The sequence below is a fragment of the Caloenas nicobarica genome, chromosome 28 (genome assembly GCF_036013445.1).
Source record: "Caloenas nicobarica isolate bCalNic1 chromosome 28, bCalNic1.hap1, whole genome shotgun sequence".
In the NCBI taxonomy this organism is placed as follows: domain Eukaryota; kingdom Metazoa; phylum Chordata; class Aves; order Columbiformes; family Columbidae; genus Caloenas; species Caloenas nicobarica.
Genome location: NC_088272.1, coordinates 4,986,757 through 5,004,979, shown reverse-complemented (window position 1 = coordinate 5,004,979; position 18,223 = coordinate 4,986,757). Strand labels below are relative to the sequence as shown.

The window sequence follows — 18,223 nt, the reverse complement described above, 5'->3', positions numbered from 1 at the left end:
TGATATGCAGAAGATGGGAAGTTTAAAGCCTTTGAAAATTATCCAGCCATGAGTTTCCTCAGGGCATCCTTTAGCTCCTGGTTCCTCATGCTGTAGATGAGGGGGTTCACTGCTGGAGGCACCACTGAGTACAGAACAGACACCACCAGGTCCAGGGATGGGGAGGAGATGGAGGGGGACTTCAGGTAGGCAAACATGGCAGTGATGATGAACAGAGAGACCACGGCCAGGTGAGGGAGGCACGTGGCAAAGGCTTTGTGCCGTCCCTGCTCAGAGGGGATCCTCAGCACAGCCCTCAAGATCTGCACATAGGACACCACAATGAACATGAAACACAAAAAGAACACACAGACACCAACAACAATAAGCCCAGATTCCCTGAGGTAGGCATCTGAGCAGGAGAGCTTGAGGATCTGGGGGATTTCACAGAAGAACTGGTGCAGGGCATTGCCCTTGCACAGTGGCAGTGAAAATGTATTGGCCGTTTGCAGCAGAGCATTGAGAAACCCAGTGGCCCAGGCAGCTGCTGCCATGTGGACACAAGCTCTGCTGCCCAGGAGGGTCCCGTAGTGCAGGGGTTTGCAGATGGCAACGTAGCGGTCGTAGGACATGATGGTGAGCATAGAATACTCTGCTACTATCAAGAAGGCAAACGAAAAGAGCTGTGCAGCACATCCCGAGTATGAGATGGCCCTGGTATCCCAGAAGGAATTGGCCATGGATTTGGGTACAGTGGTGGAGATACAGCCCAGGTCGAGGAGGGCGAGGTTGAGCAGGAAGAAGTACATGGGGGTGTGGAGGTGCTGGTCACAGGCTATGGTGGTGATGATGAGGCCGTTGCCCAGGAGGGCAGCCAGGTAGATGCCCAGGAAGAGCCAGAAGTGCAAGAGCTGCAGCTCCCGTGTGTCTGTGAACGCCAGGAGGAGGAACTGGGTGATGGAGCTGCTGTTGGACATTTGCTGTCTCTGGGCATGAGGACCTGTGCAAGGAGGAAAAGACAGTGACGGTTTAGATGAGACTCCTCTGAGCAAAACCAAAGTCATTTCCCACAGAACCTCCCACAAAGAGACCCTTTTCTTTTTCCAGGAGAACGTCCTGGCTGGAGCCCTCGTCGGTGCTTGATGAGTGTGCAATGAAGAGCAGGGTCTCTGCCCAGGGGCTCTTTAGGAGTCAGCCTGACCCTGTGTGATGGGGTGGGGCCGGGGCCAGTCCTGGGCTTCAGCTTTGTCAGATGGAACCGCTGCTGCTGCAGAAGGGACTGTCAGCATCTGTACCCCCAGACCTGAGAAACTGAGTTTGAGAGGTTTGTAGTTTCTATAGCTCCTTCTCCCCTCCCACTCTGGGAAGTGTTGTAGGGTGTCAGAAACCCTCAGCATTTCTGCTGCACTCAGGGAGAACAGAGCGAGTCCTGCGAGACCAGAGGATGCCTGTGGGTCAGTGCAGAGTGAGGGCAGCTGCTCTGTCCCTCTGTCTTGCTCCAGCTGCCCTGGGCTGGCACCTTTCTGAGATGGAGGCTGATCACACTGCCATGTTACCCTGAAAAGCCACCAGGCACTGCTGAGAGCAGAGGGATCCACCTCGGACCATGACATGTCTCACCCTCTCCTAATGTCTCAACACCCCAAATTATAGCCCGGAAACTGCTCATCTCACAAACCCAACAGCATTTTCTCTGTCACAGCAGCTCCGCATTTCTCCGTGGGGCTTTCGGATAACACAAGGATGCTGTAGTACAGGTTTGCATCCTGAAGGATAGTTCAGAGCATCTATGTAAACTCCCAGGAGATATCCAAGTGTCCTAATGATGCCATTTGATTCAGGGAGACTCAGCTCATTCCCCAGCCCCACACACTGCATTGCCCACAGCCCCACAGGTCAGAGCAAAGCTGGGACACGTGTTCCCGTGGACACACCTGCAGGAAAGGACCCACAAGATCAGGCTGTGACTCTGCAGCTGAAACTCCCATCCCCAGAGAGCCTGACAGCAAGAACCAGATCACACCAACAGTGACCCAGAGCAGTGGAGCAAGAAGGAAACTGCGGTGAGGGTGGGTGTGAGAGAGGCCAGGGCAGAGGCAGCCGGGCACTCAGACAGCGTCACCCTTCCCCAGCTGTGCAGCCACCTCCCACACACCAGCATTGCCGGGCAGCTGCTCTCAGCCCCTGTGCTCTGCAGAGGGAACTGGAGCTCTGGCTGCACAGGAGCTGCTTCATGCCTTGGAGCCCCCGGCCCTGAGGGCAGAGGCTTTGCTGGGTGGGAGAGGAGGCGAGGGGGCTGCTCACAGGAGGGATCTGCACTGCAGGGGATCATACGGATTTTTCTCTGTTCTCCCTCCAATAACAATTCTCGGCTTAGTTTCCTCTCATTTCTGATCATTTCCCTGCTGCCTGGAGATTCTCCTCCTGCGAGGTGTTTCCCTGTCCATGTCTTTTCCCTGTCAGCACTCAGACCCCATCCCACCCTCTGTGCCCTCACCCTGGCCCTACAGATCCTGCCTGTTCACAGGGCACTGCCTGGGGGCATCTTCCTGTTTGCAGGTTGGAAAACAGGTCAGACTAAGGCTGACGGGTTCAGCAGATGTGATGCTGGTGCTGTGCACAGGCAGAGCAGCGGCTGAAGGGATGTTATGAGGCTTCTGGCAGACATACCGATCACTTAAAGTTGCAGTTCAGGAGTCTCAGTGACTTTTTTCAGGAGGAGGGCTCATTTTCCTTCTCTCTTTTCCTGTACCCCTCACCGCTTCGGATAGGAAACTGAAAAGAAAGGCTCAGGAAAGCTCCCTATCTGTCTGGTAATCCTTGCATTGATCTTCTGCTTGAGGCATCCACTTGGAAAAATCCTGGGGGTGATCTGGAGATGTGAGCAGCTCTGATCCACACAGCACCCCCTTAACAGCAGAAGCACCTTTCCTGCCTTGATAGGGGTCGATCCTTCCCCCCACAGCTTCTCCCCACAGCCCCGTGGGGATCTCCCCGGGCAGGCTGAGCGCTGACCCTGGCAGGCGGCAGAGTCCCTGCCCCGGCACAGCCCTGGGGTGCAGGGACCCTGCTCTGCAGGACAGCCCTGGGCACCCCTGGGTGCTCACCCAGCTTCACAGCTGTTCAACATTGCCTGACAAGAGCCCCCTCCTTACAGATCCCTCAAGCTGTGCCTGTGCTAACTTGAGGAGATGCCTCCAGGAGCTGCAGCTGCGTTGCCCTGCACCCAGAGACTTACCATGGCAAGGGCTGCAAAGATTTCTCCTCCAGTGAGCTCTCAGTCATCCTCCCCATCCTGACCACCTTTCATCTCTCTCTGCCTTGCTCTTCTCCCTGAGATCCCCAGGCAGAGCCCTCAGCCCTGCTGCGCTTTGCAGAGGAACTGCTCCTGGGCAGAGCTGTCTCTCTGCAGCGCTGCCGCTTGCCATGAGCTCCCTGTGTCCCAGGAGCCCAGCCCAGCTCAGCAGCACAGGAGCAGCCCAAGGCACTTTAATGACCCCTCTGGTGGGTTTGGTGCTGAGTCCATGAACTTCAGACCCTGGAGGAAGCTGAAGAAACCTCTGAAGAAGTCCAAGTCAGATTCAAACTCCAAAGTTTCTTGTAATGTTAATGGATGCCCCTGAGGAACACTATTGAGGAACTGACCCCAGGGTCTGGTTAGAGAAGAAAACTGGAGGCAGAGATGACAGGTCAGGACAAGCAAGGTGAAGGTCTCTCTGATGCTGAGTAAACCTGGATGTGTTTCATTTAACGAAAGGGCCAAGCCCTGACCCCCAACCCTGGGAAGGCAGATCCTGTCCCTCCCACGTTGCCCAGGGCCCTTCCTGGGACACTGTGATGTGGGGCTGTGCAAGGCCAAGGGCAGGACTATGGTCCCACACCTCCCAGGTTCCTGGCTGGGGACAAGGAGGCCATGAGGCCCCTGTGCTGTAAGGACAAGGTGTCTCCTCACAGGCATCAGAGCTGGAGACAACAGCCACAGCCAAGGGGAGAAGGAGCTCCAGCTGTTAGTGTTTACATGCAGACGGTTTATCCTGATGAGAGCGTCTCTCCCAAGATAACATCATGAGGAGTTACAGGACACTACGAATATCACCTGCAGGAGAAACTCTGCGGTCTTGGGGGGCTAGTGCTCATAATGCCAGAGCTCTGGACTTAGAGGGGAAGTTTCCCTTCATGTGGGAGAACATCAGGAATGTGTGGAGCTCTGCCTGGGGACAGAGAATACCAGATGAAAGTTGAGGACTCAGTGTGAGAGGGCAGAACAACATGGACAATGTTGTGGTGACTGGACATCAGCTACTGACTCACTGATGAGGAAGAGGAATTAGATGAGGCCTCTTTCAGACAAAGGAAAGAAGCCTCGTGTTTCCAGGGCCGTGTCCTCATGGCAGACCTAAGATATCCCAATATCTGCAAGGTACCAGCCATCCAGGAGGGTTTTGGAGCTCATGGACAACATCTTCCTGACACGGGTGGCTGAGGAGTCAGTGAGGTGAGGTGCCCTGTGGGACTTCACACTTACAAACCAGAAAGGGTTGGTCAGGGATGGAACAGTCAGGGATGGGAAAGTGGAGTTGAGGCTCCTGGGAGATGATAACAAGGCAAAGAGCAGGATTTCAGGAGAGCAGGCTTTGGCCTGCTGAGGGACCTGCTTGGGTCCCATGGGATATGACCTTGGTGTCTGCAGCAATTTTTCTCTCACATTTCCTCCCTCCTCTCTCCCACCTGCTGTTGTGCAGCATTTTTTACCCTTTCTCAAATACAATATCACAGAGGTGCTGCCAGCATCCCTGAGTGGCTCAGACTGGGCAAGGAGTGGGTCCATCTTGGAGCCAGCTGAAATTGGCTCTGCCTGATGCCGGTCAAACTCCCGTTGTCTTCTCAGAGAGGTGACAACTGTAGCACGCCCACACTCATCCCCAGTTACAAGACTTTGCCATGTAAACCCAGTAGACGGTGACAATGTGTTGGGTGTTACAAACTACTTGATCATGGAGAAGAAATGGAAAAGATCTTCTGTCAGCAACCTGAGGAAGTCACCAGGAAATGAGCAGGTTCCTATAGGGAACTGTAATTGCCCTGGCATTCACTGGCCAGGCAAAGCAGTGGGTATCAACAGTCCAGAAGATCTTGGGCCGACTGCTTAACGTGGCTGCCTGGTGGGACAACAAGGGTGATGCTCACCTGGATCTGGAACTGGGAAACAAAGAAGAGCTGGTGAGGGATGTGAACATCAGTGTCCACCTTGGCTGTGGTGACCAGGCAACAGTGGGATTCCAGGCACCAGAGGGGAGGGAGGAAGGCCAGCAGCAGAGCACAGGCTGGTCGGCTCCAGAGGAGAAGACTTTGACATACTGAAGGACACCAGCCAATATAGGTGGTGACATGGAAGTCTCTCTGAAGGGTGAAGGAGCTCAGGAAATATGAGAAGCCTTGCAGGACAGCCTTGTGCTCCAGAGGAGTGTGATTCCTCTTGAGCTGTCCTGGCATGTCTCCTCACTCAAGTGGTGCATCAGGCACCCACTTTCCTACACATATTGTTTTGTGTTCATCAGAAAATGCTCCAGATCAATAAGATACCACCTCTTTGGGAAACGGGGAGGAGGGAGAGGGGCAAAGACAATAGAAGAAATACTGATTTATTCTTCTTTATTATGGAAATGCTCTCTATTTGGCTATTCCTGAAATCTCCCTAATCATCAAGACCAGACTTGAAGCCTTTAGGAAAAGGATGCACAGAGCCTTGGCTTGTAAGGGCATTTTGGATGTTAATGAGCCCTCTGCTGCCGTGATCCTGAACTGCAGCTGCTGAAAGAAGGAACAAACCTCTGATGAAGTGAAAGGCAGAAGTGGAACTCAAGTTTCTGAGGGTGCTTGGGACCCCATGAAGGGCCAGCACTGACACAGCTGTGAAGGAAACAACCAGTCGAGGTCCCTGTCCCTGGAGGCTCGTGAAGCAAAGACTTGGAGACACTGGTTACAGGTGGTGAGGGCAATGTGGAGGTGACTCTGATGCCCTGTCAGCCCTTGATGCATGTTTATCACCAGAATGGCTGAGTCTTGATCCCTGGGACCTGGTAGATTTTTCTCAAATGTTTTTCAAGGCTTTTTGTGTGGTCAGTGTGAGTGTTTTGTGTTTTGGGGGTGGGTTTTATGTCAAGTGCTGTTGCTTTAGCTGCAAGGCTCTGGTTTTCTGTGGAGTTGGAAATGCCTGTGAGTTCTTCACAACTCATCAATCTTCTTTTATACCCCTGGCAATGGTCACCAATCACCTCAATGTCCCAGTCTCAAACTTGCTTGAATCTTCTATTTGGATCCATATCCCATCACTCCAGGATGTTCATGCATCCACCAGGTTCATGGGTATTTCCTGAGGTCCATCCAGGACTGGGCAGTGTAAGAGAGGAGCAGAGCAGGGAAACCTCATTGGCCATGCCTGAGCACAGCCCCCCCAGCAGCAGCCGTTCCCCATCTCCCAGGCACAGCCATGCGCACAAGATGGAAATGTCACTGCCATATATGATTAGCCCAAGAGAGGCCTTTCTTCCTTCCTTCCATATTCCCAGGAAAGTCTTGCTCCTATTCCTCCTCCACCTGCAGACAACAGCTGCTTTCCATTCCTGGGCTCAGCCATGGCTGTAAGGGTTCACTAAACCATCAGCCATCTCATTGCTTCTCCCTGACATGCCCTGTCCCTCTCCCATACCTACACATGGTCAATCTCTGCTGCTCAGGGCCTCCCGCTCTTCAGAAGAGGCCTTGAGCTCTTTGGTTCTTCCTGGTGCTTATTATAAACTTCCTCGCTCTCCCCAGAGTTCATGGTGAGCTTTCTTGTCCATAAGAGCCCCTTTATGACCATGGCTTACTAAATGGGTGTCTTTTTATGATCATTTGTGCAGAAAGAGTAGTCACAGGAAAACACTGAATATGTCAAAACTGATAGTGAGTGCAGTGCCGTAAAAACCTGATGAGTTACCCCCATTGCTGTGTCTCTCCTGGAAGGAGTCTGTCCCAAGAAGGGCATCCAGCTTCTGCCACTCTCTGCAGAGGCACATGAGCAGTGTCGGTGCACCTGGGGAGGAACAGGGTGATTTTTGCCAGACCACCCTTCATAGGAACCACTTAGATATGTACTTCCGGATGGGGTATCGTACCTTATGCTGCAAATACCTATTGGATTGGCACTGCCAGTGGGGCTACCACAGATGCAGAGTATCATTTTACAGATATTTAAATATAAGCATGCTAAACTTTTTTTTTCTTTAAAAACTGACATTGCTAGACAAATTACACAAACACTTGATTGATTATTGGTGGGTTTTAACATGATTATCCACAGAAGGCCCACCAGCTTTTCATCTCAGGAAATGGGATGCCAGAGCTGAAGGGAAGGATGGCTTGGGCTCTGTCCTGTGATCTGGGAAACTGAAACATGCTCCCATCTCCCCAACACCCTGCCCTCCTCAGTGAGGGGTGTGAGACATTCTGCCAGCAAGATCTGAACTCACAGTCATGACAGGTATTTTGTGTCTAACTGCAGCCAATGGTGTCCTGTCAGCTCAGGATTTGGGCTTCCATTGCTGGAGGTATTTAAAAGAGGCGGAGATGTGGGGCTTTGGGATATGGTTTAGTGGTGGACTTGACAGTGTTTGATTTATGGTTGGAATCCATGTTCTTAAGGGTCTTTTCCAGCCTAAATGATTTTATGATTCTTTGATTGTATGATTATCTGATTCTCTGATTCTATGATTTGGGTTGAAACCATTTCCATTCCATCGCCTCCAGCTTCCCTCAGAGGCTGCTGTTGTGTGGCACAACTGTCCTGGCTCCCCAGGCAGGTTGGGCACTGGTTTGGTGCCTGCATTGGAAGTTTTCCCCTTCCTGGGGTAAAAGACTGTTGAGGAGAGACAGTTGTAGAGATTTGGGTCACAGAGGTTTGAAGCAATCCTTCCAAAATCTGAGCAGGCTGAGCTTTAGTACAAAGGCACAAAGGAAGCCAGAATGCTTATGTGGTGTGCACTGACACAACACTGTTACCTGCATTTCCAGTCTCTCAAGTCCCAACTGTGCAGCAGAGTCTGGAGTTCTGAGCTCCCTTCATCTGCCCTGTGTGGCACATGTAAAATGAAACTACCCCAGCCAAAGAGTTGGTTTTGATTCTCTTCACAGCCTGAAGCACCACATGGGTCATGAGACAAGCCAGGATACCCAACGAGGACTCACATGCTCTGCACTTACAGTTTAGATGTTCACTGTAATCTCAGCAGACAAGAAATGCTGATTCCTGGGTGCAAGAAGCTGGTCAAGTGCCTTGTCACCATTTCTGTAATAATGGATTTGATGTCTGGCTGGTGTGCAGAGTCTATACATGGATGCTGACACCTGTTGAACAACCTGCTCTGAAAGGATTAGCAAGGTGGGCTGTTCTTTCTGGAAGGGCATTGAGACAGCAAAAAAGAAGATCTTGTGTCAGGACAAATGGAAAGGGATTCAAAACTTGTGGTTAGGGCTATTTGAGGGGACTTGTAAAGCAGCCCTGCACCTCATGTAAATTATTTCTGTGGTCAGGGCTTTTTGGGGGTACTTGTAAAGCAGCCCTGCACCTCATGTAAATTATTTCTGTGGTCAGAGAGAACCTGAGAGCTTTGTCTAAATGGAAAACATGAAGGGGATGGAATGACAGCATCATTCAGGCTCAAAGGGACATCAGGAGGTGTCTTGACCAACCTCATGATCAAAGCAGGGTCAGACCAGATTACTCAGGACTTTATCCAAACACATATATGGGCACTTTCTGGGGTAGAGTGGATGCGCACCCCTGGAAAACAGCTTCCAGGGCTTGACTGTCCTCAGGATTGGAAAGTTTCTCCCTTTCTGTAGCACCTTTCCAAGCCCAACCATCCAGATTGTTTTTACACATCTACTTGCATAGCAGTGCAGACCATAATATCCTACCTTGGACACAAGAGTAGTGTGGGGGATGATGCTGAATGCCCTGCTGACTTCCAGGTAACAGACCACCACTGCTCTCCCCACGTCCAGCAACCCTGTCCTTTCCTCACAGAAAGCAAAGAGGATGGACAGGCACAACCTGCCCTGGGTAAACCCTGTCACCTTCTCTTTCACACACTCAGAAATGGGGTCCCAGTGAACATGTTCTGGGGCACAGCCCTTAGTTCCCCTGCTCACCCATTGGCCATTTTTGAGAAGTGCACACAATGTGTGAGAGCTGCCAGTGGTCAAGGAGTGCCCCCAGTCTCCATTAGCTTTCAAAGATGGTGGAGAGGAGAGTGTCCTCACTGTGACATGGTCCTGCTGTCTCAGCTCCTGGGATGCTGCCCCTCCTGTCCCATAGACTGGAAAGGATTGTGTTAGTTCCAGGGACCCCTGACTTGATCCCCATCCACTGCTGGTTGTTCTGCCTCCAGTCACAGAGGCCTGGGAGACCTTGCTGGTGAAAATGGAGGACAAGAGACACAGAGAATATCACTTCTTTCCCTTATTAAATCAATGAGTGGCCACAAGGTGTCTTTGTTTCTCCTTTCCTGAACTAGGAACAGCTCATTATGGGGCCCTTGAATTGCCTTACAGGTCTAGACTGAGTTTTGCTCTGGACTGTTGCTGTGCTTGGAGGCTGCTGTGTTTGAAGACCAGATGAACTAACTTCTGCCACCCTGCCTTGGCAGTTTATTCCATCCGTGTCACAGCTCTGTCTGTAACACTGACGGCTCCAGCTCCCCCAGTCAGGTCCCTGGCTGAGGACATTGCCTCACATCTGGGCTGAACCACCCCAGCTGTGGCACCAGGAAACCTCTGAGTCGCCCCATGGAAACCTGGTACCAAGTGTCCAAGATCCCATGTGTGCAAAGGCTTTGCTTCAGAGCACAGACATGAGATGGTCAAAGATTGCTGAATTTCTCTCTAGACCTAGGAGTATAAAACCAGAATAAAATGCCTAAATTCCTTCAAATGAAGATTTCCCCCTTCCAGCTTGGAGAAATTAGATCCTTTGCTGTAACCTTCCTGGTGTCCTGTCTAATGATGGGACACGAAAAGATGATTGTCACACCAGTTTATTTTTTAACACAAAGAACACAATGCTGGCAAGAAGTGTCTGTGCAGAGGAGAGAGAATCAACATCACTGATTACTTGAGGTTGTTTCAAAGGATGTGTCCCTGGAGCCCCAGGGACAGCTGGAGGGAGCCCAGAGGGGACAGAGGAAGGGACATCATGGGCTGCTCCTGTGCTGCTGAGCTGGGCTGGGCTCCGGGGACAGAGGGAGCTCATGGCAAGCGGCAGCGCTGCAGAGAGACAGCTCTGCCCAGGAGCAGCTCCTCTGCAAAGCGCAGCAGGGCTGAGGGCTCGGCCTGGGGATCTCAGGGAGATGAGCAAGGCAGAGAGAGATGAAAGGTGGTCAGGATGGGGAGGATGACTGAGAGCTCACTGGAGGAGAAATCTTTGCAGCCCTTGCCATGGTAAGTCTCTGGGTGCAGGGCAATGCAGCTGTAGCTCCTGCAGGCATCTCCTCAAGTCAGCACAGGCACAGCTTGAGGGATCTGTGAGGAGGAGGCTCTTGTCAGGCAATTTTGAGCAGCTGTGAAGCAGGGTGAGCAGCCAGGGGTGCCCAGGGCTGTCCTGCAGAGCAGGGTCCCTGCACCCCAGGGCTGTGCCGGGGCAGGGACTCTGCCGCCTGCCAGGGTCAGCACTCAGCCTGCCCGGGGAGATCCCCACGGTGCTGTGGGGAGAAGCTGTGGGGGAAGTAGTGACCCCTATCAGGGCAGGAAAGGTGCTTCTGCTGTGGAGTGGATGCTGTGTGGGTCAGGGCTGGACACAGCTCCAGATTATCCCCAGGATTTTTCCGAGGGGATGCCTCAAAGAGAAGATCAGTGCAAGGATTACCAGAGAGATAGGGAGCTTTCCTGAGCCTTTCTTTTCAGTTTCCTATCCGAAGCGGTGAGGGGTACAGGAAAAGAGAGAAGGAAAATGAGCCCTCCTGCATAAAAAAGCAACTGAGACTCCTGAACTGCAACTTTAAGTGATCGGTATGTCTGCCAGAAGCCTCATAACATCCCTTCAGCCGCTGCTCTGCCTGTGCACAGCACCAGCATCACATCTGCTGAACCCGTCAGCCTTAGTCTGACCTGTCCTGTTGTCCAACCTGCAAACAGGAAGATGCCCCCAGGCAGTGCCCTGTGAACAGGCAGGATCTGTAGGGCCAGGATGAGGGCACAGAGGGTGGGATGGGGTCTGAGTGCTGACAGGGAAGAGACGTGGACAGGAGAACACTTCCCAGGAGGAGAATCTCCAGGCAGCAAGGATATGATCAGAAATGAGAGGAAAATAAACCCGGGATTGTTATGGGAGGGATAACAGAGAAAACTCCGTATGATCCCCGCAGTGCAGATCCCTCCTGTGAGCAGCCCCCTCGCCTCCTCTCCCACCCAGCAAAGCCTCTGCCCTCAGGGCCGGGGGCTCCAAGGCATGAAGCAGCTCCTGTGCAGCCAGAGCTCCAGTTCCCTCTGCAGAGCACAGGGGCTGAGAGCAGCTGCCCGGCAATGCTGGTGTGTGGGAGGTGGCTGCACAGCTGGGGAAGGGTGACGCTGTCTGAGTGCCCGGCTGCCTCTGCCCTGGCCTCTCTCACACCCACCCTCACCGCAGTTTCCTTCTTGCCCCACTGTTCTGGGTCACTGTTGGTGTGATCTGGTTCTTGCTGTCAGGCTCTCTGGGGATGGGAGTTTCAGCTGCAGAGTCACAGCCTGATCTTGTGGGTCCTTTCCTGCAGCTGTGTCCATGGGAACACGTGTCCCAGCTTTGCTCTGCCCTGTGGGGCTGTGGGCAATGCAGTGTGTGGGGCTGGGGAATGAGCTGAGTCTCCTTTAATCAAATGCCATCATTAGGACACTTGGATATCTCCTGGGGGTTTCCTTAGAAGCTCTGAACTACCCTCCAGGATGCAAACCTGTCCTACAGCATCTGTGTGTTATGTGAAAGCCCCATGGAGGAGCACAGAGATGCTGTGACAGAGAAAATGCTGTTGGGTTTGTGAAACCTGTGGTTTCTGGGAGAAACAGAATCACAGAATCACAGAATGTTAGGGATTGGAAGGGACCTCGAAAGATCATCTAGTCCAATCCCCCTGCCAGAGCAGGAACACCTAGGTGAGGTTACACAGGAAGGCGTCCAGGCGGGTTTTGAATGTCTCCAGAGAAGGAGAATCCACAACCTCCCTGGGCAGCCTGGTCCAGTGTTCCGTCACCCTCACTGAGAAGAAGTTTCTTCTCACATTTAAGTGGAACCTCTTGTGTTCCAGCTTGAACCCATTACCCCTTGTCTTACTGTTGGTTGTCACCGAGAAGAGCCTGGCTCCATCCTCGTGACACCCACCCTTTATATATTTATAAACATTGATGAGGTCACCCCTCAGTCTCCTCTTCTCCAAGCTAAAGAGACCCAGCTCCCTCAGCCTTTCCTCAAAAGGGAGATGCTCCACTCCCTTAATCATCTTCGTTGCCCTGCGCTGGACTCTCTCCAGCAGTTCCCTGTCCTTCTTGAACTGAGGGGCCCAGAACTGGACACAATATTCCAGATGAGGTCTCACCAGGGCAGAGTAGAGGGGAAGGAGAACCTCTCTGGACCTACTGACCACCCCCCTTCTAATACACCCCAGGATGCCATTGGCCTTCTTGGCCACAAGGGCACAGTGCTGGCTCATGGTCATCCTGCTGTCCACCAGGACCCCCAGGTCCCTTTCCCCTACACTGCTCTCTAATAGGTCATTCCCCAACCTGTACTGGAACCTGGGGTTGTTCCTGCCCAGATGCAAGACTCTACATTTCCCCTTGTTATATTTCATTAAATTTTTCCCTGCCCAACTCTCCAGCCTGTCCAGATCTCGCTGGATGGCAGCACAGCCCTCTGGCGTGTCAGCCATTCCTCCCAGCTTGGTGTCATCAGCAAACTTGCTGATAGTACACTCAATTCCCTCATCCAAGTCATTGATGAATATATTGAACAGTATTGGTCCCAGAACTGACCCTTGAGGCACTCCACTAGATACAGGCCTCCAACCAGACTCCGCCCCATTGATCACAACTCTCTGGCTTCTCTCCTTCAGCCAGTTTGCAGTCCACCTCACTACCCGATCATCCAGTCCACACTTCCTCAGTTTAGCCGTGAGGATGCTGTGGGAGACGGTGTCAAATGCTTTGCTGAAGTCAAGGTAGACCACATCCACTGCTCTGCCATCGTCAATCCACCTTGTTATGTCTTCATAAAAGGCTATGAGGTTTGTCAAACACGACTTCCCCTTGGTGAAGCCATGTTGACTGTCCCTGATGACCCTCTTACCCTTGATATGTCTTAAGATGGCACCAAGGATAAGGTGTTCCATCACTTTCCCAGGGATGGAGGTGAGGCTGACCGGTCTATAGTTGCCCGGGTCCTCCTTCTTGCCCTTTTTGAAGACCGGAGTGACATTTGCTTTCCTCCAGTCCTCAGGTACCTCTCCCGTTTCCCAAGACTTGGCAAAGATGATGGAGAGCGGTCCAGCAATGACTTCAGCCAGCTCCCTCAGCACCCGCGGGTGCATCCCATCTGGACCCATGGATTTATGGATGTCCAGATTGCTTAATTGCTCCCTAACCCAGTCCTCATCAACTGAGGCAGACTCCTCCATTGCCCTGCCTTCCTCTGGGGCCTCAGGGGTACGGGGCTCCTCAGGACAGCCTCTGGCAGAGTAGACAGAGGCAAAGAAGGCATTCAGTAATTCTGCCTTCTCTGTATCTTCTGTCACCAGGGCACCCACCCCGTTCATCAGTGGGCCTACATTGCCTCTGGTGTTAGTTTTATCTGCCATGTATTTGAAGAAGCTCTTCCTGTTGTCCTTGACCCCTCTCGCCAGGTTTAACTCTAAGGAGGCCTTAGCTTTCCTAGTTGCCTCCCTACATCCTCTGACAACAGCCTTATATTCTTCCCAAGTGGCCAGCCCCTCCTTCCATGATTTGTAAACCCTCCTCTTCCACTTGAGCTTACGCAGCAGTTCCCTGTTTAACCACGCAGGTCTCCTGGCTCCCTTCCTTGACTTCCTGCGCGTCGGGATGCACTGATCTTGAGCTTGGTAGAAGCAGTCCCTGAATGTTAACCAACTATCTTGGGCCCCTTTACCTTCAAGCAGCCTTGCCCACGGGATTTCCTCCAGCAACTGTTTGAAAAGGCCAAAGTCAGCCCTGCTGAAGTCCAGGGTTGCAATTCTGCTCGGTATTCTGCTCCCACCACAGGAGATTCTGAACTCCACCATCTCATGGTCACTGCAACCAAGGCAGCCCCCCACCTTTACTGCTTCGACCAGACCCTCCTTGTTCGCGAGGACGAGATCCAGCAGCGCACATCTCCTAGTCGGCTCCTCCACCATTTGCGTCAGAAAGTTATCGTCAATGCACTGGAGGAACCTCCTAGACTGAGGCTGACTGGCTGAGTAGTCCTTCCAGCAAACATCAGGGTAGTTAAAATCCCCCATAACAACCAGAGCCTGTGACTGTGAGGCCACGCTCAGCTGCCTGTAGAGGCCTCATCACCATCCTCACTCTGATCTGGTGGCCTGTAATAGACTCCCACAACAGTGTCACCCCTGCCAGCCTGCCCCTTAATTCTCACCCACAGACTCTCCACTTGCTCCTCAACCGCACCTGGACAGTACTCTATACATTGTAGTTGCTCTCTCACGTAAAGAGCAACTCCACCACCACGCCTGGCTGGCCTGTCTTTCCTGAAAAGGGCATAGCCATCCATGACCACATTCCAGTCATGTGAGCTGTCCCACCATGTCTCTGTGATCGCCACCAGATCATAATCTCCTGACCGAACGCAGGTTTCTAACTCCTCCTGCTTATTCCCCATGCTGCGCGCATTGGTGTACAGGCACTTCAGGGAGCGAGCCGAGTACACCGATTTCACCCTAGGGGCCTGAGGGGCCTCCCGGTCTTTATCGATTCCAGCATGCTGCCCCACTGATGCAAGCCCAGCTACAACCCCATCCCCCTTCAAATCTAGTTTAAAGCCCTCCAAATGAGCCCTGCTAATTCCTGTCCCAGCATCCTTTTACCCCTGTGGGATAAACCTTTCCCACATATCACTGACCGGACTGGCGTCTTATAAAACCAGCCGTTATCAAAGAACCCAAAGCCCTGCCTGTAGCACCAGTCCCGAAGCCAATCATTTACGGACTTAATTTTTCTATTCCGTCCCACATCATCACCCAAAAATGGAAGGAGGGAAGACAAGATAACTTGAGCCCCAGACTCTTTCACCATTCGTCCCAAGGCCTTGAAGTCTTTCTTCATTCCCCTCAGACTACGGGATGCCGCTTCCTCCCCATCTGTCTGGAAGATCAGTAGGGGGTAATAGTCCGTTGGGCGCACCAGTTTGGGGAGCGCCCTGGCGATATCCCTGATCTGAGCTCCAGGTAGGCTACAGACTTCCCGATGATGAGGGTCAGCTCTGCACATCGGGCCCTCCGTCCCTCTCAGAAGGGAATTGCCGACCACAATTACCCTTCTTTCTTTCTTATCGGAGGCAGTCTTGAGGCGTGGAGTCGATCGCCTCTTCCTATGTGACCTCGTAGGTGGCCCTTGCACCACATCCCCACCTACGACTTCTTCAATATCTAGGGCCTCAAACCTATTCCGGAGGGGCACCTGGGGAAGCAAAGCAGGAGGGAGGGGGGTTGCCCGTGACTCCTAACTGGAACTCGCTTCCAACCCTCCTCAGCTGTTTGACCCCCTACCTCTGCCCAACAGCGACAGGACAGGGGCTGTCTCAGGTCTTCCCTCTCTGCCCAACAGGGCAGGGGGTCCATCACCTTTTGGGGGGTTCCCCCTTGGGGGGAAATGAAGTCATTACAGGATGCTTTATTTTGTTTAAATACAGACAGATCATGGATCCTCATTTACACAGCCAGTGGTTATAAAAGAAAAGCAGACAGTGAATTAGAAAGGGGACGACAACATTATAACAGTAAAAAAACCCCAACCGATAACAACAGAAAATACAGATGAGAGGCTGGACCTGTAACTAGTGACATTAAAACTGCAATGCAGAAGCAGATGGGCAGTTTATTGCTTCAGAAAACACTAAGATATGAGTTTCCACAGGGCATCCTTGAGCTCCTGGTTCCTCATGCTGTAGATGAGGGGGTTCACTGCTGGAGGCACCACTGAGTACAGAACAGACACCACCAGGTCCAGGGATGGGGAGGAGATGGAGGGGGGCTTCAGGTAGGAAAATATGGCAGTGCTGACATAGAGGGAGACCACGGTCAGGTGAGGGAGGCACGTGGAAAAGGCTTTGTGCCGTCCCTGCTCAGAGGGGATCCTCAGCACTGCCCTTAAGATCTGCACGTAGGACAGCACGATGAACACAAAACACCCAAATCCTAAACAGACACTAACCACAATAAGCCCAGCTTTCCTGAAGTAGGTGTGTGAGCAGGAGAGCTTGAGGATCTGGGGGATTTCACAGAAGAACTGGTCCACAGCATTGCCCTTGCACAGTGGCAGTGAAAATGTATTGGCCGTGTGCAGCAGAGCATTGAGAAACCCAGTGGCCCAGGCAGCTGCTGCCATGTGGACACAAGCTCTGCTGCCCAGGAGGGTCCCGTAGTGCGGGGGTTTGCAGATGGCAACGTAGCGGTCATAGGACATGACAGTGAGAAGAAAATATTCTACTGAAATGAAAAAGAGAAACAAAAGCATCTGTGCAGCACATCCTATATATGAGATAGCCCTGGTGTCCCAGAGGGAATTGGCCATGGACTTGGGGACAATGGTGGAGATGGAGCCCAGGTCGAGGAGGGCGAGGTTGAGCAGGAAGAAGTACATGGGGGTGTGGAGGTGCTGGTCACAGGCTATGGTGGTGATGATGAGGCCGTTGCCCAGGAGGGCAGCCAGGTAGATGCCCAGGAAGAGCCAGAAGTGCAAGAGCTGCAGCTCCCGTGTGTCTGTGAACGCCAGGAGGAGGAACTGGGTGATGCAGCTGCTGTTGGACATCTGCTGTCTCTGGGCACAGGGTGCTCTCGTAGGAGAAAAAGTCAGTAACAATTTAGTGGAGACTTCTCTGACATAAACCAAAGCCATGTCCCACACACCCTCCCCTGTGACACACAGACACACTTTTCTTTTTCTACAAGACCTTCCTTCAGCACTGTGGCTGCAGCCCTGCTTGGTGCTGGCCGAGTGTGCAACCAAGACAAAAGGGTCTCTACCCATGGACTCTTAATAAGTCAGCCCAACTCTGCAGAATTTGGCTTGGGCAGGGGTCAGTCCTGAGGTTCAAATTTTTCAGATGAAATCACTGCTGATACAGTCTGTCCTGTCTGCACTCTCAGTGATAAAGAAAATGAATTGTAAAGGCATTTTAAAAGTCACAGGTTTTCTTACAGCTTCACCACCATCTCCCCTGGAGAGTGTTCTCGGACATCAGAAATCCTCAGCATTTCTGCTGTACTCAGGGAGAACAGATCGAGTCCTGCGAGACCAGAGGATGCCTGTGGGTCAGTGCAGAGTGAGGGCAGCTGCTCTGTCCCTCTGTCTTCCTCCATCTGCCCTGGGCTGGCACCTTTCTGAGATGGAGGCTGATCACACTGCCATGTTACCCTGAAAAGCCACCAGGCACTGCTGAGAGCAGAGGGATCCACCTCAGACCACAACACGTCTCACCCTCTCCTAATGTCTCAGCATCCCACGTTTAGCCAAGAAACTGCTCGTCTCACAAACCCAACTGCATTTTCTCTGTCACAGCATCTCTCTGCTCCTCCATGCGGCTTTCACATAACAAACAGATGCTGTAGGACAGGTTTTCATCCTGGAGGGTAGTTCAGAGCTTCTAAGGAAACCCCCAGGAGATATCCAAGTGTCCTAATGATGGCATTTGATTAAAGGAGACTCAGCTCATTCCCCAGCCCCACAGACTGCATTGCCCACAGCCCCACAGCTCAGAGCAAAGCTGGGACACGTGTTCCCATGGACACAGCTGCAGGAAAGGACCCACAAGATCAGGCTGTGACTCTGCAGCTGAAACTCCCATCCCCAGAGAGCCTGACAGCAAGAACCAGATCACACCAGCAGTGACCCAGAGCAGTGGAGCAAGAAGGAAACTGCGGTGAGGGTGGGTGTGAGAGAGGCCAGGGCAGAGGCAGCCGGGCACTCAGACAGCGTCACCCTTCCCCAGCTGTGCAGCCACCTCCCA

General features: G+C 52.5%; 2 protein-coding genes across 2 annotated transcripts in view; both read right to left on the bottom strand.

Moving 5' to 3' along the window:
• Window positions 1-38: 38 nt before the first annotated feature.
• On the bottom strand, window positions 39-956 carry LOC135999485 (olfactory receptor 14J1-like). Its single transcript, XM_065653053.1, has one exon. The coding sequence runs from the start codon at window positions 954-956 to the stop codon at window positions 39-41; it is 918 nt and encodes a 305-aa protein (XP_065509125.1).
• Window positions 957-5,094: 4,138 nt separating this feature from the next.
• The window catches only part of LOC135999416 (olfactory receptor 14J1-like), a gene marked incomplete at its 5' end in the record, with an annotated part of 31,489 nt that continues 18,360 nt past the window's right edge, over window positions 5,095-18,223 (bottom strand). Inside the window, one exon of the mRNA XM_065652971.1 lies at window positions 5,095-5,178. Within this exon, the coding sequence (XP_065509043.1) occupies window positions 5,095-5,178 (84 nt within the window). The remainder of the gene's footprint in view (window positions 5,179-18,223) is intronic.

Bases quoted from the DNA above. Each gene is read 5' to 3' on its own strand.
- LOC135999485 (XM_065653053.1), bottom strand. From the start codon at position 956: ATGTCCAACAGCAGCTCCATCACCCAGTTCCTCCTCCTGGCGTTCACA.